General features: G+C 45.8%; 1 protein-coding gene across 1 annotated transcript; it reads right to left on the bottom strand.

Annotated features, from left to right (window-relative positions):
* Positions 1-4,117: 4,117 nt before the first annotated feature.
* Positions 4,118-27,217, bottom strand: LOC307243777 (R3H domain-containing protein 1-like; the record flags this gene model as incomplete). The annotated part of the gene is given in 26 exon segments (XM_080018722.1): positions 4,118-4,284; positions 4,287-4,329; positions 4,427-4,524; positions 4,620-4,761; positions 4,763-4,768; positions 4,939-5,108; positions 6,780-6,883; positions 7,715-7,866; positions 8,116-8,273; positions 10,311-10,434; positions 10,529-10,777; positions 11,836-11,937; positions 12,945-13,108; positions 15,043-15,321; positions 18,677-18,894; positions 20,189-20,242; positions 20,343-20,371; positions 20,489-20,584; positions 20,928-21,036; positions 21,435-21,575; positions 21,930-21,989; positions 23,139-23,217; positions 23,329-23,461; positions 24,920-25,012; positions 25,534-25,569; positions 26,978-27,217. Coding segments are annotated over 26 exon segments (3,198 nt in total). The 3' UTR covers positions 4,118-4,165.

Here is a 27,217-nt window from a genome sequence, read left to right on the forward strand (position 1 = left end):
GGGCTCTCACGCTCGCTGTGCTCCAAACCCCATCGATGTGCATCGGTTGCTCTGCGCAGAATCTGCGCCGAGCGGAACTCTGCGCAGCAAGTTGTGTGTTTACAAAAGGTGTGCGCTCTTGCCCACACAATCAAAAGTCAAGAAAGTGCTCCAAGCCTGTTTCAGGTCAAGACGAGCGACCGCAGGAAGTAATGCTGCGTTCCATGGGAACTTGGAAAACTGTAAACTCGGTGGTTGGTTTCATGGCCCACTTTGGAAAATTAAACTCTGGATGTGGGGGGGAAAAAAAATCCCTCCCCACACACACACACACACACACATATATATATAAATGAATAAAAATCTGACAACTCCCTGTGATTAGTGGGGTTGAGCTAAATAAAATATTTCATACACACCATCATATATTTGGTTTTTGCTGATTTGCAGTCGGATTCAAAACACATTTTGTGAAAAATTATACGTGTAAAACCACCAATTTTGCCCGAGCCACAGACCGCAGACGGGGAACCTCGTTTCAGCCAGCAGCTTCCGGCCTCTTCAATCTGCTCAGCGAGCAGGATCGGAGGCTGAAGCAGCCTGGACAGCAGAGCCCTGCCCTGGGCCGACGGAGCAGCCAGTGTAATTTATCTTCTAGCGCCTGACTTATTGTGTCAGCGCTCGGGGACACGTCTTTCCAACATAATAAGCCAAGGTGTGGGTGTGGAGAGGTACAGCATCTTCTCATGGTCTTTATTCACCCCCCCCCCCTCTCCAAAGAGAGCCTCCGAGGGACTGGAGCCTTCTCCAATCATTCATTCGACGGCAACACTTTTAATATTAAAATGTCTCCTCCACTTAAAATGGCCTGACACTGCACAAACCGGTGTAATACTCAATTCCAATCTCTCTCCCCCTGCAGGGAGCAGCACAGTAAACACCGCCGCAAATGATCAGACCACAAACAAAACAACCCGAGGGTAATTTAGCGCAGAGAGGGGAAAACGGCTCCGAGTGCTGGTGTCCAGGTGTGGACTTAATTAGGCTTTAATAATCTCCCCGTTTGTCTGGATGGAGGGCCTTCATGGCCGGACAGGCTCCTGGAGATAAGGGGGAGAGGGGGGGGTGTCTAGCGGGGTGAGACGTAGGAGATAATGTCAGCTATTTCCCCCCCACTTCTGGCACCAGCAACTTCTCCCCGGAGCTGGGCCGTGGCCCACGGGCAGGCGGCTCGGTCCTCCGTGCGGTAAATTGCTTCGACGTTATTAGGGACGAGAAAATATGGCGACGGCGGAGGAGGAGGAAGCGTATGTGGCATTATCAAGAGATGAGGTTGGCGCGAGGTTAATGTAGCAGACAAATGGCGCCATAAAACGGGAAGCGGATTGAGATGGATGGGGCGTGCGCGTCTATAAAGGACTCGCGCGCGGGGGGGGGGGGGCCGAGGCGGTGTCCTTCCGCGCCGAACATCAGAGGGATTTTCCGGTTGTTATAAATACGTTTTGAGTCGCGGTTACGACATGAGACGGAAAAAGAAGAAAAAAAAAAAAAGACGACAAAGAGTTGGAAAGGGTTTAAATAAAAAAAATAAAACCCCACATTGTTTGGTGTAAACATTTATTGGTTTCAAACTGAAATAAAAATGACTTGCACCAGCATTGAACAGCCTTTTTCAGAATCCACACTTTCTTTGAGAGAAACAAAAAGGAAAAAAAAAAAAAAAAAAGAAAATATAGATGTAATATATATATTCAGTTGTATAAATGTGCAAACGTTTTTTTGTTGTTTTTTTTTCCAGTGACCCAGTAGGTTTAATTTAAGAAGACCTTCTGGTGACAGATGTGACACCGCTGGCCTCATACCGGGGGAAGGAGAGAGAGGTGGACAGTGTGGAAAGAGATCGAAAAAACTGAGGACTGCTAAGATACGATGTCAGTGGAGGAGTGTCTTTTTTTCTTCTTCCTTTTGTTCAACCTTGTTAAATTAAATTAAAAACTAGGGACGTCTCAAAAAAAAAAAAAAAAAAAAAAAAAAAAAAATTGCCTTTGTCGTTCTCCTTGGTGCCTGTGAGTAACACATACCTTTTGACTGTGAAAGAACTGATTGAATTCTTTAGCTACTATATAAATTATTTACAATAAGCAGGTCGTCTCCGTACAACAGTTACACGCTGCAGTGTCTTCATTCAGGGTTTGTTGGACAATAAAGCAGTTTATTCTGGAGAGAAGGCACAACAAGAGACCCATTGTGTAGCGGGGGGAGGTTTGGGAGGGGGGGGGGGGGTTCTGATATCCTGACCACAATATGGGGCAAGTGGCAGGTCAGGGCCGTACCAGGACGCCCGGTGGGGTTTGGGGAGCGGGGCTTTGGTGGAGTTCAGCTGAGTAAGAAGAACTGAGCTTGGGCTCAAACTCTGAATTTCACAACTAAAAAAAACAAAAAACATCTTAAAAAGGAAAAAAAGAAAAAGAAAAAAAAAAAAGCGGGGGCTAAAAAAAAGCGGGGCCGCCTTTAGATATGTTCAATCACGTTCCCCGACGCGGGGCAGACGGCGGACTGTCTGGGAATCCGATTACCCGTTTCGCTTTTGGGGTGTTTCTATTATTGGCACTCTTGTCACCAGGTTGGTTTTTTTCATTTTGATCCTCAAAACTTGGGGCAGATTTACAAAGACAAAATACCCCCCCCCCCCCCCCCCCCCCCCCCCTTGAGAGTCTCTATTAATCAAGTGTAAAAAGAACCCTACGTCAAACCGTCTTGGAGCGTGAGGAGGCTTGGGAGGGTGACACTGGGTGGTGTTTTTGGGCCTTGGGGAGGGGGAGGGGTCTGTCCTTAAAAGGGTTAAAGCCAGAGGTCCGTTGCGGCCGCTGCGGTTCCACCGCAGCGACAGGGGGCCCCCCGTCCTTGGGAGCGGGCCCTCTCCAGACCAGGGGGCTCGCAGCCAGTCTGAGGGGGCTTTCCGGAGGGGGACTGGCCGGGACAGTGCGGGTGGAGGCGGGGACGTCCGGGGCCAATGAGGATGGGGTCGGTGTGGTTGGCGATGGGCACCGCCGGCTCGTGCCGACATTGCTGGAGGTGGTAGAGTCCTGGGGGGGCTGCAATACCCTGTGCCTGCCCGAGCCCCCCGCCCCCCACCGCTTTTAGCACCAGCTCAGCCTCCTACACCACCCATCGCTCACTGCAGGACACAGAGTGGAGTTACATCAGCACAACACACACAAAAGATGAGAGTAGATCGAACTAAGGCTGGACGTCATACTGTGATAAAGTATCATCATAACATCGGTATTGTGATGTCAGACTAGATCGGCTAGGATTTGTGTTACTGTAATATGATACAGCAAAACGTTGTCTTTAAGGCAGCAGATAATCAACGCCTCTACTTTCTTGGCTATAATATCCACATTACTGGACGTGACCAATGCCAGATTTTTGGGTCCAACGCTGTCTCCGATTTTGGAGAGTGCTAGCCTACTGGTTACCGATCTATTGACCAATATTGTCAAAAAGTACAAAATTTTCAAATCAATTAAAAAAAACAAAAAAACTTTGATTTTATTAAATCTTATATATTTTATAAATTTTTACTTATAAGCAAACAAATAAAAATAAACACTTTTTGAAAGTTAAATATGTTCATATTCAATGATGATATTCAATAAAAAAAAAAAAAAACCTTCCGGTGAAGGCATCATCACTTCTGAAACAGATTAGTTTTTCCAGCTTCGCATGAACGCATCATCCCGTATTGCTTGGAAAGCCGTGTCCGTGTCGAAATGTGTAAAAATACATGGATGAATATAAAATGCCTAGACGGATTGCTGCGCTTATTTTGGTGAGTAACTAAAAAGTAGTGTAAAACAGGCAAACACAGGATAAATAATAAATGTTTTTTTTTGTTTATTATACTTAAAAATAAGGACACACTAGCTGCTTAACTGCCGATCCCAATGTGGTCAGAAAAATCAAATGATGACGTTCTATTGGCCAAACCGATATACTGTATATTGGTTGGGCTCTACACATTACTAATGAAGTTTCTCAAATATGTGTGTGTATATACACACACACACACACACACACACACACACACCCCCCCCCCCCCTTAAATAATGAAAGCCCAAATAGTCATCAGCAAATACTGAAATTATCAGGTATTCATAAAAAGATTTGACGTGCGAGTCTATCAATATCGCCCAGCCCTAGATCGTGAAAAGACAGAAGCCAGGCAGTTTACCAATGGGCCTCGATTCCCAAGTTTCACCGGTGAACCTACACTGAGATCTGTGGACAAAGCTTTCCTCGTGGCTTCCTCCCTCGGCTACTGGCGTATCTCATTCCCATGGGTACCTGGGAGGAAAACACCATCCAATGTGACACGTTCTGAAACATACGACACACTGCCGGGGTTCCTTCTTTTTAGCCGCCGCCGCCTGCGCGGACTCACCTGGTGATTGGGGCGCATCGGGGGCGCGTGGAGAAGAGGGGGACGGAGCTGAGGGTTGTACTGCAGGGGCTGCCCCAGCAGGGGGTACCGCGCGTCTCCTAGGGAACACACACACGGACATTATTTCCCCGTAGTGACACCCTTGCCCCCCCCTCCCGCGACAATTCACCCACCAGTGTGTGAGGTTACTCACCTTGGCCCGGCACAAAGGGTCGGGAGAACTGCGGCATGAGGGGTGCAGAGGACAGAACCCCGGGACGGATGGTTTTTACATTGGTCAGGTGGGAGGGCACGGGCGACTGAGCGGGAGAGATGGAGGGGCTGCCCAGCTGGGGGGCTGCTCTGTAGCGAGGACACACAACACCCTACTTAATACTTAACGTGGACAACAGCGGTGAGCTTTCCAAAAAAAAAATAAAAAAAAGTCTCAATCTCGTCCAACGCAACGGACAAAACCTTGCGGCGTCTGAATGTCACAACAAGTGGGATCGTTACGTGGGTTTCGTCGGTACCTGCGAGGTGTCGAGGGAGGACAGCTCTGCCGACTTGGGCGCCCTCTGGTGGTCCAGGCTGTAGTACTTGTTGTGTTTCCACTGTGGCGGGGAGTGCGGCCGTGGCTGCTGGCTGTGCGGCAGAGTCAGCTGCATCATGAGCATCCCGCCGCCCGGCGGAGGGGGAACACCTGCAGGGGGGACGCACCAGGTTCCAATGTTATGTGAGGAAGGTACGGCGGCTGCAGGTCGGCTTCCACAGCCGATGGATTTGGTGCCTTTGCGCGCCTGTCCACCATCGATCTTTGGTCATCTGTGTTTGTGATGTCAGGCTGAGTTATTACATTCAGTCACCAGCTAGCAAACACGGCGTTATTAAATTTGGGTGTTTAAACAAAGTGTTTGTTGCCGTGCACATTATTCATGTCTGTTTCAAGGGCAGCTGTGGCATTAATACTTAATAATCGCATCAGAAAGCTTTGCACTGCCGAGAATCCAATTAAATTTGTTTGCCCAACAGTGAAGGTTGGGGAGCTTTATGGATCTGTTCTTGCCCATATTACAGGAGGGCTTTGAATGCACTTAGTCTCTAATATAATTATTATTTTTAGCCCCCCCCCCCCCAAACACTGTCTGAAAAGGTCTTATCCGGGCTCTGTTCTCCGCGCAGAAACTCAAAGCCACCTTTTGAAATTGGCTTATTGATGTTTCGGGAGAAAAAAAGAAAGAAAAGAAAAAAAACTAAAAAGGGAATGCCAATAAAACTGCTCCAGCACGGAGCCGGTTTCATTTAAGTCAAATTTACAGCGACTCACATTAGTACAACGTGACCAAACGGAGGAAAAAGATAACAAACCACAATTCCACACTCCACAGACAAAATAGATTGTCTCCATTCTTTTTTCGCTCGGTAATCCCTGTACGAAATTAAAAGTGTTTTGACCACCTGCTTCGGAAGAGAAATCCGATTTCGGCGTTTTGAGGGAACATTTGCCTTCCCCGGCATAATTAGTTATTTGAGGAGGGGAGGAGATGATGGGGGTGGGGTGGGATCACACGAGGCTTCCCCACCGGAGGAAATTCACATTAACCGAGGCAACATAAAAACGGCAAATTACACTTTGAGATGCCATGAAGGCTCCGTTTCCTCCAAGAAGGCCATAATGGGGGAACAAAGCAGCGGAGGAATTACTTTTTAATTACCACCCCATATCTGTTCAATAATTAGATCGTTAAGGCTGGAGAGCGTAATTTCAATTAGCACCTTAAAAGGCGCACAGACACACAGAGAGAGAGAGAGAGAGAGAGAGAGAGAGAGAGAGAGAGAGAGAGAGAGAGAGAGAGAGAGAGAGAGAGAGAGAGAGAGAGAGAGAGAGAGAGAGAGAGAGAGAGAGAGAGAGAGAGAGAGAGAGAGAGAGAGAGAGAGAGAGAGAGAGAGAGAGAGAGAGAGACGTGACTACCTTTTCTTTTGTTTTTTCAACACTGTATTATGGGCCTCTGCCGGAGAGATGAGAATACCCTTCCACCAGGCATGGAATCGATTCAATCCATTTTGATTTGCCGGAGAATTTGGTGGGAAGTAATTTCTCCTGATGACAGACTCTTTTGTCTCGTGCAATCTAATTGTGGGGTTATGGAAAGAGGATCGCACACTTTTGCAGCGAGCACAAGTGGCAGAACAACAGAGTGTTTCAATAAAATTGTGAAATGGCAGAAAAAGAGGAGGCGGATGGATAAGACTAAAAAGAAAAAAACAATTAATTCTCCTCGCTTGTGAAGCTTGTGTCGTCAAAGGTGGAAAAGCACTTTTGAAAACACGGGATTCATTCTTCGATTTGGTTGAACGCCCATTGATCCCGCACCTGAGCACTGCTGAGCAGGGATCTGCTGGGAGCCGCAGGGAGAGGACGGCCGCGGGAACTGCATCTGCTCCGAGCCGGGAGGGGGCAGGAACCCCACGGAGGAGCTGGGGGTGTTAAGGCGAGAAAGAGAGAGAGATGAGCAGCAGCTCACTAATATCGTCTGGGAGAGGTGTGTCCCGGCAAATGGACTCGCTCGGTGTAATCAGAATTCAGCTCATCTGACTTAAAAATGGGCTAGATTTGCCAAGTGGAACAGAGTGTACACCGGGGATCAATAGCCCGTATTACATTACAACCACGATAAATATCCTCATCAGGAGCCAGTGGGGCCAACACTTGAAGGGCTTTGCCGCAGACCTCATTTTCAGCTAAATCAAAACAAATCAAGGGCAATAAGCATTTATCACAGGCTGCCGGTAACCAAATTGCAACCCGTTTTCAGATTTCTGCTTTTGAAAGCACCCCGCGTGCTGATTTAATAAGGATATGAGCAAACTGAGCGGTGATGTGGCAGGCAGCTGCAGGAGACGGCCTAGCGCCCTTAGGAATAGAGAGCGTCTGCACCGTGGCCGACATGAAGGATGGTGTAGAGCGAGCCGCTCACCGCACGGGACCAACGCTGTTATATTAAGACTCAGTGGATATCTGGCCTTATAAATCATCTTGAGCGTGGCCTACTAAAAATGAGGCCCCTGAAGGGGGGGCGGGGGGGTTTCAAAGTGACCCCTTCCTTTCCACACACAGCTGCGCAGGCAGGCGGCGGCAACCTCTGGAAGTTTATGTTATGCAAATATATCAAGAGGGGTTGGCAACTTAACAAGGCATTTTTAGGCATTATTTATACATATTAATAAACAAATAATAATGACTACCGAATTAAACCGCTGCCACATCAGCCCAATAAGCGCCAAGCCCGGCATGATCCGCAGGCATACCTCATGGAGTTCTGCTGGCCCGGCGTGATAACACTGTAGTAAACCTGGACACCCGAGCCGGGCATGGGGCCCTGGTTCGACTGGCTGGGGATGAGGATCGGCTGCTGATACGTCTGCTGCGGTACGCCCTGTGACCCCTGGGCCATGGATACCTGGAAGGAAGAGGAGGAGGAGGAAAGAGTAAATCCATTTCACATGGCGCTCATGTAGTTAAGAGGAAAGATTCTACAAAGGTTGCTCAGCATATTGGCGAGTGCTTAATCCTGACATGGATCTAGATAAAATGTCTTTAGTCAAATGACAAAAAAAAAAAAAACACAGACGGATCACATTTCCACACACTGGGTTAGGTTTATCTGAAGGCGGTTCTACTTGGACATCCACTTCAGGGAGATACACACCTGATAAGACGGCATGGAGGGATACTGGACCATCATGCCTTGCATCTGACTCCCCATATTGCTATGCTGGCCACTGACCATGCTCTGGCTTTGGGGCTGTTGAACTCCCATCATGCTCTGAAAGCTCTGCGCTTGATTTGGCATCACAGTTTGGTAACCTGGAGTGACAAGGAAGAAAGGATCTTATTTTGGGAGGCAGCGAAGCATTAGGGGCTAATTGAGAGTACTGTACACTCGGGTATTGGCAACAGAGCTCAAGACAGGAAACGCTGCACCCCCCCGGTACAATCAATGACTGAAGAAACCTTTTCCCCCGACAAACATGGAAACCGCAGAAAGACCCTCAACTAAACCGGCAGCCTGCTTCACCTTGGTGGTAAAATACACCGGTGTCAAGGTTACTCGCAGGCGCTCGGAGCCATAACTGCCACTGGGGAAAGGAAAGAAGGGGAAAAAATAAATAAATAAAAAATAAATAAAAAATAAAGCGCTGCCTGAAGACTGGGAACAGCAGGGAGCGGGGGGGGGGCGCAAATTTCAATTTCTCTTGGCTTTGGGCCAGAGCGACTGCAATCAATTTAGCCGAGATGAGACGAGAAGTGGGACAAAAGAAACGGATGCCCTGGGGGGGTGGGCCGGGCTATTTTTAGAGCCATTCTCTCACATTCCACTTTCAAAGCAAGCACGAAGCCCGTCGAAAAATTTAACTTTCTGTCTCACGGAAGCTCAGCTCAGCATCAATTATCACACTCATGTGTGTGTGTATAGATGGTCCTTTTCAGCCGATGTGGAGAACTGACATCTTTGTTTTTTGTGCGTTTATTTGAGGACCAAAAACATAAAATCATCTTTTTTTTTTTAATAACATTTTCCTGACATCCATACATAATTTAAGGTTGAAATGACATATGGGGGGGTGAGGCAGATTTTTCCCCCCCGATTGTTTTTTATTGTCGCTAAGCTAAAAAACAACATGGCTACAAACGAGAGGCTCTTGCATCAAAATCAAAGCGCAGCAGCATCACAACTGCAACATAGACGGCTTTTGAAGGCACTTTATTTTGTCCATTGTTATAAAATGTGCTGTGAAAATGTTTCATGCTTCACCATGATTTCTTTTGACGTTGTAGAATATTAAGGATAAAGGAGACAGTATTTTTCAAACCCACTGCAGAGATCGTACCGTTCAGCAATTCAGCTTCGATTCTCTCAAAATATCTATCCACACTTAATACGTTGCAAAGCAGACGCTGGCGGGTTAGCATCAGATCATCTGGTCCTCATCGAATCTCTTTAGTTAAAGTGGAGAGTGTCGGCAGCACTTTTATTCGGGAACACATCAAGGAAGTATTTCACAAACCGGTATCCTTTTTTTGGGAATTCATTGTGAAAGAGGCTTGGGAGAGGAGAAAAGAAAAGGTGGACAGAGCGTTTCCTCTTCAGGCGTAGGGGAGGAAGAGTGGCGAGGGGCGGGAAAAGAGACCGGTTCACTGTGAGAATCATTAGGCCTCTCAGACAGCGCCCCGGCCCCGCTTCCAGACTCTCTGCTCCACCAGGACGCTTTGATAAAACACAATAAAACATTTTACCAACACTCCAAACCCCCTTTATTTTACTTTGCGCTTTGCCGATTTGGGTAGTAGCCAGGCTAATGTTTCTCCCTCAACGGGCCGGCTGCAGAAAGCTGCACTTAGCGTTGCACGGTGGGGGAGGAAACAATGCTAATCGTGTGTGTGATTGGGGACGGGTATTGTGTGGGCTCGAAGGGCAACACAATGGCCAACTCAGGAAGAAAAGCTCTCCATGCTGTAATTAGCTCCTCGCACTCCTCTTCTGCCCCAGGGGCGCCGCCTAATTTCCCTGCCGCAGCTCGCTCAAGACGAGCCCATTGTGGACCTGCCATAAGGACGGATAACCGGAGAAACAAAGTGCTGAGAGCGACAGAAAAAAACTAAAACGGAGGACGGAGTGACAAGCCCTCTGCAGTAAACACATTAAAAAAAAAAAAAAAAAAAAAAAAAGAGAAAGCACATATGGAGAGAGGGATGCTACAAGGGCCACTCTCGGCTCTCAAACTCAACAAACAAACTCAGCAGCGCTGGGAAAATAACACTTAACACCTATTTCACTTTGCGGGAACCCAGACGGCCCCAAAACGGGTCCTTACACATGTTTTGAGGCGGCTGGACGATTACCTGCTTGCTGCGTGGTAGGGGCCATGGGCTGGCTGTGCGGGGCACTGTACTGCACCGTGCCCACTGGGCGGTACTGCTGGTTGGAGAGGGGGTATTGTCCTGGTGCACAGTAACACGCCGGCATCTGGAAGCACAGAGCATTTCCATCCAGATCAACAAACGAATTGAACAAGCAAAACAACCGCTCGTGTTTGTTGTGTTGGGTGCCGGGTGGGTACCTGCTGCATTGGTTGTTGGATATAGGCCTGCTGCTGCATGGCTGGCTGGTTGACGGGTAGCGGGGCGGGAGTGGAGTAGGTCGGGGTGGGCATGGCTTGGCCTGGCGGGGCCACCATGTAGCCCGCCTGCTGCGGGGGGGCCTGGAGCACCACTGATGAGGGGTACATGGCAGTATGGGCGTCCCGGCCCTCGCCGGAGGCCTGGCGGCCCAGGCTGATGTGGCCGAGTTGGGCTCCCAGGTTGTCTTGCTGCGGGGACAGACCAAACAAGAAAAATAAAATCTACACATATAGGAAAAATATACCATATGATTCAACAAAGCTATAGGCTGGTACGGTAAAGAAATAAAACCTCCCTGACCGATTTGGGGTTCTTTTGTTACTTGCCGCTTTATATATCAGCATTTCTATTTATAGAAAGTCAAATACGACATCTGCTGCTGGATTAATAATTCAAAACGGTCCTCTACAAATTAAAAACTTGAAGAAGTCTTTAAGAGGATATTTATTGGGCGATGGGAGGTCACAAAGGAGGTCAGCAGAACAGCAGACTTGTGTCCATGCAGAGCTACAGGCCAGCTAGAACGACACATGCCATTTCTGACGATTCCATTAATCATTTAACATTCCAATTAACCCTAAATAACGAGAAATGCCTCCCAATTTCCACTTAATTTGCCTCCTTGATTTACCTGTAAATGTTGAAAATTTGATGAACTGCAGAGTTCCATGTTAATCTCAAAACTTCAGAATCTTTACAACACAGTTACTAATATGTCCCATTATGTATTGAAAAGGGTCAAGTGGACCGACGCCCAAAGATAGAACTCGCCCTCATTCATTTTGTCTGAAACATTTACCGGGGTCTCTATTCATGAGCAATCCATCAATGTCTGTGCCTGATTATGCAGCGATTCCACCATTCGGATGCCACAAAGAATCAAGATGGCAAAATATTTTTTCTCTCTCCTTTATCGCTTTGAGAACCAATTTCTGCCACCCTGACCGTGTTTCACAGTGGGTTACACGCTTATTGCAAACAAATAAGTCAAAGATTTTGAAATCACCAGACTGCTGGGAGACATCTGTCATACTTTGTGAATGATATCAGTGATAACGAGGGCCGTCGGAGAAGCGGCACGGAGATGACATCGATTGCCTCGGGATCTCGGTTTTTTGTCCGAACAAATTGAAGGGCCAGATAGACGGATGTTTGGACAGACGGAGGGAGGGAGGGAAACGAACAGAACAGAGGACAGACGGAGGGGCAGATGGGGAGAAAGTTGAAGAAGAGTAGCGGCAGGTACCACAGTGTACGGTTGGTTAGGGGAGACGGAGTGGAGCTGCGGCGGGTAAGAGACCGTTGAGTACTGGACAGGCTGATTGGAGGGCTGGAAGGGTCGGGTCGGCTGAGAAGTCCATCACACACACACGCGCACACAGACACACACACACACACGCGTGAGAGGAGTGGAAAACAAATAATTAGAAAGAGAAGGAAGAGGTAGAGGGTGATGGGGTTTCAGACAAGAGACAGAATCATTATCAATAGAGGAGGAAAGGCTTGTAGCGGCCGGAGATGTAAAAAATAGTCTGGACAAAGAGAGCAGGAACGATAGAAGGGGGGGGGGGATGGTGTAAACAGTAATGGTGTTAATTGAGACAGATCGCTTAGTCAATGGATGCCCGGCCGTGATGCGATTCTACTTCCAAGGTCGACAGGTAAAAAAGAAAAATCAATTGGGAGGCGTTAATTAAAAAACTAAATGACCTGGCGTCTGTTTTGCAACAGCGAATCCCTTATCTGGGAGACGCTTACCTCCTCTGGTTCTTTTGCCTCCAATAAACATGGGGGGACGTCGCCTCCGCGTTGGGCGAGAGCAGTCGACGTTTCCCTCGACCCAGGGGTTGTGTGGCGTTGCCACAGAGGTCAACTCAATGTCCAGCCCCGCTCATTCTCACTAATGAAGCGGAACCTTTATGACCCTCCCTCCACCACCACCAAACAGGGGTGGTCGGCATGACAGCTTGTGACGGCAGGGGGGTTGGCGATTAATAAAAAAAAATCGCCTTAGCATGCAGAAAGACACAGTCTTTCTGCATGCTAATGATTACCGTTTAGCCGACACCCAAACTCAATTTGTTTGCTCTTGAAAGGGCACCGACTGAGGAGGGAACCAGGTCTCCAGAGCCTTTCCTTCCCAAATTGCATTACGCATCAGCAAAATGCCGGATGTCCATGATCGGGACACTATTTGGGAACAGATTGCGTCACACGGCAACATCAACGCAAGCCAGACTTTATTTTCCGTACATACAAGATTTGACTGACGCGGCCATTAATCTTCCGGGAGCTGCAAAGTCAAAATGGTGGTGGTGGTGGATGGGGGGTGTACAGACCTGTGAGTGTACAGACCTGTGAGAGGACCTGGTTGGCCGGCTGGTGCTGGTGGGGGCCGGGTTGGGGAGGGGGCGGGGGTGGAGGCGGCGGGGGCAGCGGCTGCTGGCTCCTCCCCTGCTGAGAGGCCAGGCCGGGGTTGTACACCACCGTGCTGCCGTCGGGGTTCACAAAGGGCTGGCCTGGAAGGGAGACAAGGCAGGGGTGAGAACGGCGGCGCTCACACAGCGTTTCAAAGGCTATGCAAACACACAGGCGCAAATTCAAACGAGTGGCAATTTCAATCATCTAAACCCTGGTTCAACTATAAATGTAAAACCAAATAAACAAAACAAAAATCTCTTCAAAATTTACCATAGTAAACTGTAAACATAGAATCAAAAGAAAACACTTCACATTGCATCTTAATTTGTGGAAACCAAACACAAACTAGTATTTTCTTAAAGCAGGTAAGATGTTAACCAGGGAGAAAGATAAAAAAAATAATTGTTTGCAAAATACTTAATACTTAAGCCACAGTTTTCTGAAAACTGTAATAATAAATATCAACCTTCCCAAAAGCTTGGAAATGGGCAGGAGTATTGCGGATCTAGCTTAGACTAGTAAATAAAATGTAACATATTTGCACCGATCCTTTTTATATTTGTAGGGTTAATTTCTGAATTGCTGCTGAAAAGGAGGCCCAGTCCTCCTGTGAATTTCCAGCGCAGACACTTTAAAAATTCATATATGCATGCATTTTTCCAAACGTCCACTGTGAAATAGGCTGACTGAGCACTGATCCTTCTAAAAATGTATTTTTCTTGTAGAAAAAAAGCACAAAAAAAAAAAAAGAAAAAGCTACAATTGCTGAGAAGCAATTCGCAGACACTTTGCTCCAGCATTGGACATATCAATCACATATACCAATATTTGCCCCTGGTGTACACACCGTTGGCATCGCATATTCTTAAAAAGACACAGGCATATTACATTTAACTGTCCAGAATGCGCTGCTTTGCTAAACTGTGCAGCATTCTGTTGTGAATGCTCCTGCCTAAAATACACAGATGTCACAGATGTATAGGGTTGGAGATTTCCCGTCATCGTCATACAAGTGTACAAATTAATTATATTGCAGAGAAAACTCCATGTTAGCGCGCTAGGCTCTCTTTGGTTGGGGTGCAAAGGGCTTCCTTGACTGAAGTCTGTGCCCAGTCTCCATGACCATCCAATGACCCAGAAAAAAAACAAACTCCAGTTTTAAACTAGTAGGTGGTAAAATTAATTCCCTGGGCTTTGGTGCTCTAGAAGACTTCCAATTTACCAACTCCTTATGAAAGGTCAATAAGCACTTTCACACCCTGGTTGACTCTAGAAAACACATTAGTGCCAGCTATCCACCCGCGCCTTATCAGGACCATGCATATTTAAAACGAGCGGAGTGAAGAGGAATACATTAGACATCAGAAGGCCACACCATCCATTTTCTTCTATATTCAATTACGTGTACAGTATGGCTTCATTATCTGTGTCCCAGCAACACTTGGGGGAATTTGTTTTGACCAGCGCTGCCTGTATTGATCTTGTTAGACAGCTATCGTTTTTCAAAGCGCCTGCCGAGCTAGGGCTGAGGAAGCGGGAACAGGAGGAATCTCATTTGCATGGAAGGCACGTTATTAGATGTCGACTCCCATGTCAGTTTAGAATGATTTGTGGGGGGGGGGGTTGGGGGTGTACATTTTCTGACGGCTCAGCTTACTTTTTTTTGTTTAAAAAGGACAATCAAAGTGGCGAAGCTACTTCTAATTATCTTCTTTTTTTTTTTACAGAAGAAAAAAAAAAAAAACACTCGAGACTTCTCAGAACTCAAATAGACATTAATAATGCATGATGCTGCCGTTTCTGCTCTTTAGTGAAACCTAACTCTCCTTGCCAGAGCTGTTCAGTTTCTCTATAGACCGAAAAAGGAAGTCAGACAAGATGCTAAACAGTGGGACTGTGTGAGTCGTGTTAGTTTAAAATCTACAATTTCAGACAGCGGGAAAGGAATTTGCACTCATGCACACACAGATAAGTGCACATGGGCACCAAAGAGGAGGGGACATCACCGGGTCGCTGGTCCAAAGTTACCAACCTGTGTGGGGGTTGACCAGGATACTCCCCGGAGGTATTCCTGCGGCTTCCAGTGGAAGCAAATAGTAGCTAGTGTTAGTCGTGGATGCTGGAGGTGGTGGCAGTGGTGGGGGCAGCGCCTGGCCGCCCCGGCCCGCGTCGTACGACACGCAACTACTAGTGCAGACAACCGGGTAGGCCACGGGCGACGGGTGGTGGGCCGCCTGGGTTAGGGCCGGGACGGGGTGGGAGCGGGAAAGCGAACTCGTTGAGGAGCCTACACTACTAGACGACTCTGAACCTGGGGAAGGGAGGAGGAGGAACAAGAGGGAAGGAAGGAAGGCCTTAAAGGACCAGTGTATAAAATTTAGTGGCATCTAGCAGAACAGACTTAAAAAAAATAAAAAAAAATACATTTTTAAATAAACCTGCCATGTTTCTACAGTTGCCCAGAATGGACAAACCAAACACTGGCTCTTGAGAGGAACTTCGCAGCCACCATAGGAAGGGGTATTCAGTTGGTTGTAATCTGCAACCTCACCGCTAGATGCCACTAAATCTTACACAGTGGTCCTATGAACCTCCAGGCACAGAAAAGTTAGAAAGGTCATGCTCTACGGATGAAAAGGAGGTGGGAGGTCAGAGTCATGCGGCGTTAGTGGTAAAACATGCCATCAATGGAAATAAGTGAGTCATCACTTCATTAGTGGCATGCTTAAGATAAGGCACAGTAAGACAGAGGTACAGACAGTAGGGGTGAGACAAAATATAAATACTGGAATCCATCGTGAAATACAGTTTTACTGCAGTCTCAATGCAGAGTTGTGGTGAAAAGAAGATAGACAAGACAGATGTGTGCTGTGTTCTACTCTGAAGCGCAATGATTAGTTTACGGTAAGTCACGCTATGTTGCTGCTACTTTCCGATACGCCTGCCCCTAAATAGTCGACCAAACAGTCAAAAAGAAGAGTCTTGGTCGACCAAGTTCTTCATTGGTCAGTTTGTCGCAGGAAAAAAAATTAAATTAAATAACAAAAAAACCTAACAAATAAATAATAAACTCCATTTGGGAGCTGCACCTGGTCAAAATTAACCTTAAAAGCCTATATGGCTGGACCAGTGTATGAAATGCTAGAGGGCTTTTAATTTGAAACACATTTTAACAAAAATAAATGTTCAGTCGCCTTGCTGGTTGTTCAGACACATTCAGAAGAATAATTACAGCTTTTGATGTTTGCCTAAGGTTTGCCGTAATTAACAGCCGGCCCCCTTCATGTGTGCGTGCTGCGCAGTGCTTGAAAATTCAATTCATCCTTTAAAGGCTGGATACAGGTTATTGTGTTGGCGTGACTAAATTAACAAAATGTTCAGTCCCCTTGCTGGTTGTTCCGACACATTCAGAATAGCGATGTTCCTAACGACTTATTTCCCTGACGTTTTAACGGAAGTTTAAACTACTTAGACTTGTCGACATATCTAAAAGTCTGAAAAAAATATTGCATATATTATAAGAGCCATTTGAAATTGTTAATCACAATCTTCAATAACTAAATCATATTTTAAATGCCCCGACTGACCGGACGTATGCAGGCCGGAGGCGAGCCTGAGCCCCGGGGGGCCGGGGATGGGAAAGGCGCAGCGAGTGCGAGTCCACGGCCCCGGCAGACGCACCCAACGAGAGGTCCCTAACAAGGGGACGCCAACACCAGGACAACGATCTTCTGTGCGCCACATTTCAGTGCAAAATAAGTCAATATGTAATTGAAATGTGTACATGAATAAAATAATAATAAGTTTAACCGGTGTAATAAACAGGCGACTAGCTTCGCGTGCACAGCGCTTGTGAATTAAATTTCTTTTTTTAAAGGCTGGTCATTAGGTTTTGTATTTATCTGTAATGTAGCACAGAGTTTACAATGTTAGTTAAAACATTCTTTCTCAGACCTGAAACTCATTTTCTGGTCCCCCAAAAACATATTCAAATAATTAAAACAATATCATTAACGTGCAACGATTAGTCGACTAGGAAAATCAATCGGGGGCAGCCCTACTTAACGACATGTTGTGAGACTCGTGAATGAGCTGTGGATACAGCCATTGTCGCCGCTATGCATCTGCACGTCCGCATTATCGGAGTGGTTAAGGTCCACTTGTAAACAAATAATACTTACCTACAAAATCGACTAACTCGCTTAATTCTGAACCGAGTTTCATTAAATTTGGTTTGTTATAAATGTGAGAATTTTAACATGATACTGGTTAATTATTGGAAATAAATTCAGGGTCTGGGGGCAAAACCATTCATATTTTTTTCCATTCACTACTATGTTTAAAGGAAGATGTATCATGCGCGCCTCATATTGCTTTAAGCTTTAATTGAGTATTGAGTGAATAGTATACATATTTTAAGATATTATTTAAACATTGGTCATTTTGCAGTGAATAAATACAGAAAGCCTGCTTTTTGCCTTCTTAGGAGTAATTCTTCTTCTTCAATTACACATATATCATGATGTATTGTAGATAAATTGTTTTGCAATATATGGGGTATCTCAGAATCACTATCGTGGCAACGTATCATGATAGTATCGTAGTGTGAGGTACTCTGCGATTCCCTCCCCTAAGAGAGAATGTGTGCTACTTTCGAGGGTCAAATATGTACGTCGAAAAATGATCCGTGCTAATTACCTGTGGGAGCGGCGCTGCCTTAAACTGGGTGGAGGGATAACGATGTCACCAGCTCTACATGAGGCGTAAATTAATTCCTTGATTAACGTCTTCATTGAGCTATCCCTAGTTGTGTCCCCCCCAATGAATGCCACCTCGGCAATGACAAGAGCTCAAGAACCCTCAAACATAATTAGCTCATTAAATGATGGGGAATTAAAAAGTAAAATATGATAGAGAAGAAAGCTGTTTTCCTCAGAAGGTAAGAGGAGGATGTTCACACATTGCGCTGACAGACATCCTGACAAAACGTTCTTGGGGGATAGTAAAAATCGCTATCTGCAGCACAAGCCCTCCGAGAGATCTTTCCATCTACTACAGCAAATCGAGGGATCCTCTCTTTTCAAGATGCAATCAATTTAGACTAGAAATCTTTCGAGCTGAGAGGAGAGGGGGGAAAAAATAGGAGAAAAGATGGCAACAAAGGAAGGGAGGAAGCAGAGTAGTGGGAGGGAAGGAAGCCAGGGCCTCAACCAAATTGTCAAAATAAGACAGTCGAGGGGGGGGCGCTTGAGTGATCCGCAATACAATGTGTAGGGTACGGAGCCCTGTGCGACTGCCAAGCGGCAAAATAGAAGCTCTCCGTCAATGTCATCAACTTGGGCGCGATTGAAAATCAAAATCGATGCGGGTGGAAGAGATTAAAAATGCATGGCTTCGCAGGCAGTTGTGACTACTCACGGCGAACCGTCTAGCTTCAACTCAGAGGATACAGGTGCGAGAGTCAGCCTGGGTTTATTAGATTAACTCAGGGGTAGGTGCCTGAGCCGTGTTGGGTGTGGATGTATGGATAGATGGGGTCCACTGGGTGTAGGAGGGGTTCAAACACTGACAGTAGTGGTTCATGATGGATGGCTTCTACAGGGCAGGAAAAACTCAACCTGGAGGATGTCGCCAATTGGCTGTTTCCCCCCCCCCCCCCCTCTCACCGGTCTTGGAGAGGCGTCCCATGCTCTTGCTGCTGCCCGAGCTGTCACCGCGGATGAGCACTGAGATGCCACTGAAGCTGCTGGCCTTGGTCATGGCCGGCCGCAGGTTCCGGTTCGAGCTGTCGGAGTCCGTGCTGCTCCACGGCCTTGGGTCGGAGTACTTAGGCTCATTCTCCGAGCTGCTCTGGCGGCTGTTTGCCGAGCGCCCGTCCTTTAACCTGCACAATAGTTTGAAGGCCACAACAACAGGTGAAACTATGGCTCGTGACGGTTTAGGGCCGAGTCACGTGGGGGACGTTGGAACTCTTTTTGGTGGTGAGCAACCATAAAGGGAAATCAGTTGATGAACTAACAATTGGTGGAAGGGCTATAAAAAAAAACCCCAAAAAACCCCAAAAAACCCCACTATTTTTCCAGCAGTTTTAGGACTTTTTTTTGGGTACTTTTAGTAATCCTTTTTTTTTTTTTTTCCCTTCTTTTTTTTTTTTCCCTTAAAGACTGGTATTGGAGAGACGATAAACAAATTCATGTTAATATTAGTGGTGTAACGGAACGTTGTTGATCCGTACGCATCGCCCCCCCACGGTCCGGCCCGCATGTGAACCGCAGATCAATTGCAAAATGTAACCATCATCGTGAAATACAGTTTTACTGCCGCTGTAACTTTTTAAAGTGATAATAATTAAATAAATCTCAATGCAGAGTTGCAGTGAAGAGACAAGACAGAAGCGTTCTGTTTTACTCTGAAGTGCAATGATTGGTTTACGCTACGTCACGCTATGTTGCAGCTACTTTACGACACGTCGCGAAGCAATGTTGCCGCCGGTCAAGATCCGTTAGTAAACAACATATCAACAATGTGTACTGAGAGATGGAGACTTTCTTCAAAATCAAAAATAACTTGTTTAATTGTGAAACCATTTTCATTAAATTGAGTTTGTTATAAACGTGAGAAATTGAACGTGATACTGGAATGTAATTCAGCTACAGGGGGCAGATCTAATCCCCTTTGATTCATTCACCGTGATTGAAGGAAGAAGGTCTCATGTGTGCCTCATATTGCACTTTTATTTAAGAATTGAGTATTGAATATTTTATATATATTAAGATTTTATTTAAACATTGGACATCTTGAATGTTGTTTTCATTTAAGATCATGGGCAAAACTTTCTGCTTTAAGTGTTTTACAGAATAAAAGTTATATTTGTCTCCCTTTTTTTTTTTTGCCGATACCCAAAATGATTCGATGAGTGACTCAAAACCGTAATACGATCTGAACCGTGAGTTTTGTGACCCGCTGCAGCCCTAGTAAATATTAGGAAGTAGGTTGGGTTTGCATTGGTTTGTTGGAAAACCAAATGATATTGAGTAGTTGATCATCAATACAGCAACAAATGGACAAAATATATGTGTATACGGCAATAATAAGCAAACCCATTTGTTGCGATGCATTAAAAGAGTTACATTTCTCGATACGGCTAAGAAAGTATGGGAAAGAATGGAAAATGTTACCTAAATATTTGCCGTCTTTGCTGAGTGCTGTTGCAGGCATCATCTTCTTGTATCCTGTGGACATAAAAAACATGGCTGACATATGGGTTTAAACCAGCCTGGCGAGTTTTCATTTGAAAATAGAACATCTTAGAAGGGTCCTTGGGAGACGTACCTTTTTTCCAGCGCAAAGCCATCCGGACCCTAAAATGTTAAATATTGACACGTTATTTGTTGTTTTGGAATTTTCGGAGACAGACTGAGAAGAATAAAGTTCTGAAAACAACAACAAAATAAAAGGGAAAGCGTAGACTGCCTTACGTCTTGAGCGAATATCCTGTCTCTTGCCCGCTGGTACTCCTCCTCGCGCTCCTCTATAGACTTGCTCCTTCTGTCGTCCTTAAGCCGCATGCGCATCTTAAAAAGAAACACCAGCTTAGTGGGAGAGCTTGCCGTGTGTTGACTGTCATGAAGTGACAGAGACTCACTCATATTGTGACTGAGACTCACTCAAATCACACTCATACTGACACAGATGTCATATGATATTAACCTTTCATGGTAAAGTGTTTTTATCGGATGTTATAGAAGTATTATTTAAGTCTACTTTCTGGGAGCACTATGGATTTAGCATTAACTACAGTAGTGATGAGCAATAATTGTTCACACTGTTGGTTGAGTTTATCCAGATGGATGTAGCATATTTGAAATAAAATTTTTCCAAATGTGTGTGTGTAAAAAATATTGCCCTTGGGCCTACCAAGTTGTCGTCCTTGTCCGAGCTGGAGTTGTCCCTTTTGAGAATGTACCGCTTCTGGAAGTCGTCTGTCTTGTCATCTTTGATGTGTTCTGAAAACTTCTGATCAGGTCTAAAACACAGGGGGCGGGGTGGGTGGTAAAATGAATCTTCAGTTGTCACGAGGGTGTGTGTACTAGAAGCAAACCTGAGATGTTTACGTCTCATAAGAATCATCCGCCTCGCCGCCATCTCAACCCCACTGCAATATTGAAAAATGCTGATAATTAAGTTCCCCTGCCCCAAAAAAAGGGCGGGGGGGGAACTCATTTCGGGAGGGCTGCCAAGGAAAATCTGTTTTGCCTCGGTGCAAGATACTGAGTCTGTAATTTCTGCAAGGCTAAGCTGTTTGCATTAAAGAAGGTTGGGAAATTCAATTCTTGCACACAGCCGGGAAAATGATGGGTTGTGAGTATGTGTGTGTGTGTGTGTGTGTGTGTGTATGTGTGGCCTAAGCGGGAGACTACGCACATTCTGGTATTGCTCGTTTTGTTGATGATTACAGATTTCCCGGTTTGATCGACGTTGTGGTCGAGGCCGAAGTAGGCGGCGACTCTGTGCAGCAGCATCCTGTGGTAGGAGGTCATCGGGGGGAACTTTCTCTTCTGGCTTCTGACAGAGCGGTGGGAAGAGGGAGAGCACCAGATAGAGGGACGTATGAAGTAAGGGAGCAATGAGGGAAAAATAGATAAATACGATAAAGAAAAGGGGAGGAAGCAAACACGGGAAAAAAGGCTGAATCAATAATTCAGCACGGACTTAAAGAGGACAATTAGAAACAAATTTTTTGGGAGGTTTTTTATGCCGCCGGTACGCCATAGCCCGGAGTCAAATCTCATTAGCGCTTCCCGAGGCGGTGCGGGAGCACATCACATGAAATTACACAAGGCTTAATAGAAATGGCAGGGAACATCTTCTTCAGTTTAAATGAAACCCAAAAATATATCGGGGGGGCTCAACACTTACTCATTATTACTGATAAAGTCCAGGATGTCCTGTTCCAGCTTCAGCAGCATCATTCTGTCCCTGGAAAAGAGATAAAAAAAACCACAGAATTACACAGCATCCATTCTGTTATTACAGATGTTAATGGGGACCTATTATCCTCCCTTTTACACCAGTTAATACAGGCCTCTGAGGTCCCCGAAACATGTTTAAGAAGTCTTTTGCTGAAAATACCACTCAGATTATGCATTTGAGCCATTGTGACATGCCTCTAAACCTGGTCTGTTCCAAACAGGCTGCTTCAGTGTGCATAGCTTTAATTGTGAATGAGAGGCCAAGTCGGTAGTTCTGAGCCAATGGGGTTTGAGCACAAGTTCCGGGTTCTGTGAGCCAATGGGGTTTGAGCTTTACTCTGGGCTCCAATTTATTTACTTGGTAAAATTTCACTTGATCAGTATACTAAAATCTGTTTCTGAAAAATTTGAAGTGAGAAAGCAATCAAGTTTCTGAATCTTCACTCATATTAGATCTAATAGGCCCGGTAGCTCAGGAGGTAGAGCTGGTGGTCTAGTAATCTAAAGGTTGCTGGTTCGTCCTTGAGCAAGACACTCAACCCCTAATTGCTCCTGATAGCTGCGTCCGTCGGTGTTTGAATAATTGTAAGTCGCTTTGGATAAAAGCGTCTGCTAAATGTAATGTAATTTAAAAGTAAATTTCTTTGGCTGTCGTGCTTCAGGCTTGTGGGAAACAAGGAAGCCGCACCAGGACTCTCGCACGCGGGGCTTTCATGTCAATGTTGGAAAATAAAATAAATGAATACATACTACAATAAAAACAGTATTTCTATTGGTTTGAAGAAATGCACAGCGGATTGGACGTTGTGGATAACCATAAAGAAGTCTGTGACGAACTGACGTCAGAGTAGAGAAAAAAAAAAAAAAAAAGAAAAAAAAAAAAACCTCTGAAAACCTAGCGTTCAGAGCATTCTGAAGCCTGAACATTTTGTTCACAGCAATTACTTTCTCATTAGTTTATCTCCCATCCGACATTTTAACATTATTTAGAAAATATGGAAAAGCATAATAGATCCTCTTTAAAACAGACTGCAATTAGAAGATGTGACGGGGGGGGGGGTCTGGGTCTGTCAAAAGGAAAAATTATTAATTATTAATAAAAGAAAACTCGAATGAACAGTATCAGCAAAAACAACAAAACAGCTTGTCTGCACACCTGGGGTTGTTTTTCAGCGTGTTTACTAAGAATTCATGGAGATCGATCCCAGTGGAGTCGGTGTATTCTTGACTGGAATCTGACAAAAAAGGAAAGAGGAGAGGAAAAGGTTGCCGAGAGAAGCAGACATGCAGCGTTGCGTCCGATTTTCTTTTGCTTTAAACCAAGCTGTGTGCGGGAACCCGCCTACCTCGGGACAACATCTTCCTCATCAGTTTCTCGGGCTTCTCTGTCTTGTCAGCGCTCTTGTCCTCCTCGACCTTGGCCGACGTCAGCAGCTCCTCTTTGTCAAACGACTGGCTAAGCCGGATCGGGCCATCATCCTGTTTAATAATAAAAAAAAACAAAAAAACAAAACAAAAAAAAAAACAAAAAAAAAAAACATGACAGGGGGGAAGGAGGGAGGGGGGGTTGGAACTAAATGACGCACTGACCAATTTACAAAAAAATAAAATAAAATAAAAAAAAAAACAGGAAGAAAATGACCTTTTAAGTGGCTTTCTTACAAAATCATCCTACTTTCTTTTGGAAATTTACAAAAGGGCTTTCTGGCCGTTTGGATGGGTCAGACGGAGGCACCCAGACTGCGGATGTTAAGCTTTAGCAGTCATGATCCATTAGAGAACCTGGAGTCTGCCTCCGAAATGGCAGCAGTGCTGGAAGGCACCCTGCTGTCACCGCTTGCCGGTTTGATTATTTACCACTCTGCAACATAACGGCGACGGCCACAGGGCCAACACTGTGTGAATTACAACCAGAGGGAGCAGAGAATAAACCCAGAATTGGATGAAATCAAAACTACACCAACTGCCTGGAGTGGGACCACTGCAACAGTTTGTTTTTAATTCTTTCCCTAAGAAACTTAAAAGCTGACCCGTAGCCACTTCAACCAAAATAAGAGGAAAGGAGATAAAAGGAGGAAACTCCCAAAAGCCTTTTATGAGTTTTCAGTCCTCTGTTAGCAATTTGTGTAGCTGCTTAGCAGGGCAGCATGGGAAGCTCATCTGCATCAGAAGTGGCTGCTTGCTTCCCGTCCACACTGCTCGAGACAATGCGGACCCGACGGAGTCTGGGACCAAGTAGATTTTCCTCTCAAACCCCATTCTGTTTTCATTATGAATTTGGAGAATAAGTAAGCCTCCCATTTAACCTTTCAGCGTAGACACAAAAGTAAAACAAGCCCGCAATATGACAGAGGGACTAGATTGGGTTGTACACCCCCCCCATTTATTACCACGATTAAAAAGGGAGGGTGTGGTGTTTACATTTGGAATAACCGAGGACTTGTCGTTTCAAGCAGGGGAGGGAGGAGGGCTGTGAAAAGGGGGGCACCTATCAGGGGCGCCTCACCCAGACGTTTCATGAACAGAAATCTGACACGGGGGAGTTGGTCAAAAAACAACACAAACAGCTCGAATAAATTGAATGTCACACCATCTCTGACTGACGATGGAAAGGTATTCAACCGAGCGGTTTTAAACAGCTCTACATAATGGGAAAATTGGAACAAAAAATGGCGAAAATGTCAAATGCCATTTTACCTGTAATTGATTTGACCACATTTTGACCATATCTGTTTCATCTAAGTGAGCTAGGCGACCAGCGCTGCGTTACGGATGAGTTACTCAATGTAGGCGTGCGTGCGGGGGACATCCTCATGGACGGCAGCATTGGCTGTTCTTAGCATGAGGGTCAACGACATTTCAGGTGCATGACCATGCAGGGAAATGTTGGGGCAAACACCGGCTGATTGGTGGAAAAGGTGGGGCGGGGGGGGTTACCTGGTGTTCTCGAGGCAGGTCAGTGGTAATAGGGGGAGAGGAGGATTCTTCGCAAACAGCCAGGCTCCGAACTAACTTTAACTTTGAGTTAGACTGGGGGAGAGTGGTGAGGGTTAAGAAGACAGTCAGGATGGGACAAAAGAGAGTTACACCACAAACCAAGCGCTGAGGAGGGATTTGTATACATGTACTAAAAAAAACACAAACACACCCATTTCCCCGTGCAACGCAAGCAAAATAAATAAATAAATAAATAAATACAACCCCACAATGGCAGCTTTCTAGGGATAAGGTATATATATATTTTTTTTTTCCCACAGTGAAATTCTTCTTCATGCATTCAGTCAATGACGCAGCATCAAAAAAATGTATCATTACTGTAGGAAAAAGGTTGAACTAGCCTGAAATGCAAGTGCTACAAAAACTAAATTAAAATAATTAAAAACACTTATAAGTTGCCTCTGAAATAAATGACCCTGAAAGCAAAAGAAAAACCTAAAAACACAATGCAAACCAAAAACTATAAAATTGGAAAATGTAATCCATCTAGGTGAAGTAGATGGGTCCAACAAGCAAACACTAGTTAGTTCCAGACATGCCTCTTGCCACTGTACCTTGGCCCGTTTTCCTGACTGTCCAGGCGTTTGCTGCTGTACAGTGGGCAATGAGACAACATGGATCAGATGAGACATCGAGTCCAAGGAATTCCTTGGATTCCAGCTTCAGTAGTCAGCGACTGGCAGAGACTACGTGAAACAATACAAATGCCTTTCCATTCACGTCTACAAAATCTGATTGATATAGTGGATTTGTAGACGGAGAGGGAAAATGGGTTTGGGCTGTTTGATTGTTCCGTATTTTGTCATCTGAAAAAAACAGCAAACGACTCACCATGACGTGCAGCCTTTGCATTTTTTATTTTCCACATGGAACCAGAACCCAAAAATTAAAGAATGTGTTTCAGAACATGATTAACAAATAAAACTTCCAAAACAGATACCTAAAAGCCAGATGAGCGCCAGAGGAACACACACACACACACACACACACACACACACACACACACACACACACACACACACACACACACACACACACACACACACACACACACACACACACACACACACACACACACACACGATTGGCCTCTGAGTGCACTGCATGGTTATGCCCCGGGTCATGCCTGACACCCCTCATTGAAGAGGAGCCAATGTACACTGGTAAAGGGCTTCTCGGAAAGAAATGGTGGTGGTTGCCTCGTGTGCAGCGAGGCACTGCAGAAGTAGAGGAGACAGATGACGGACAAGGACATTTGTTCTCCCTGCTGTCCCCAACACAGGACATCCCGCCCCTCTCTATGAGGTGACACGGGAGAAGTTGGTGGCTAATCTGAGATTTGGAGATGGGAGATTATCTGCCATCCTCTCTGTTCCCACCTCTCCACAGGAGGCCGCCAGCCACGCTCAGTCCCATTTACGCGCTGTCGCCGTTCATGCGACACCAGCCAACATCAGAATACTGTGTGGGGGTCGTTTAAAAATAAGGACTAGTCGTTTGTGCTCTTTCAGGAAAAGTATAAGAAAGAATAATGGGCAGCTCTTGCCCTACAAACCACCACACTGCTCCTTTCCCTCCCACTACATATCCACAATTTTAACCTTCAAGCATATAATGTCTGAGTAGTGGTTTTGTAGTACTGCCTCTGCAGGTTCTCATAACTCAATTATCTGACAATTGATTGGCTGTGCTTTGCCAGGAGACTCCCAAGGGCCCCTGAGCCCATGTTGTATCGGAAAGCAATTATTTCTCCTCCGCTGCTCTGCTCGCCATTACAAAGCCCAATAATGGAGCCCCCTCCCCGCACACACATATGCCTTTAGTTCACTCCCGTGGTACACAGCAGGCCCTTTCAAACTGACACACCAGACTCCAATAAGGTAATTGGAGTGGCTATGGGTTGATAGGAGACATATGCAGGAGAGGCCGTTATTGAGGAAAATGGGCTGGGGGGGGGGTAACCTACAGTATGGGTGAGGGGCGAAGCAGGAGATTTACCTGAGTTTCATTCTTGTCCCTGCTAGGCTGAGGCGGCGGCACTTGGGTCTGTGCGGGAGGCTGGACTTGGGCGGGAAGCTGTGGCTCTGGCTGACTGTCGGCCTGCGGTTGGGTTCGCTGCTCCTTGCTCTTGTTTGGGCCGTCGTCGGTGGCGGCTGGCACAGCGTGGTTCTCCTCTGTCTCCAAGCCTCTCATAGTGTTGCTAGTCTCTTTTACAGTGACAGTTTCAGACATCCTCAT

This window comes from Zeus faber (assembly GCF_960531495.2).
Source record: "Zeus faber genome assembly, chromosome: 18".
Classification (NCBI taxonomy): Eukaryota; Metazoa; Chordata; class Actinopteri; order Zeiformes; family Zeidae; genus Zeus; species Zeus faber.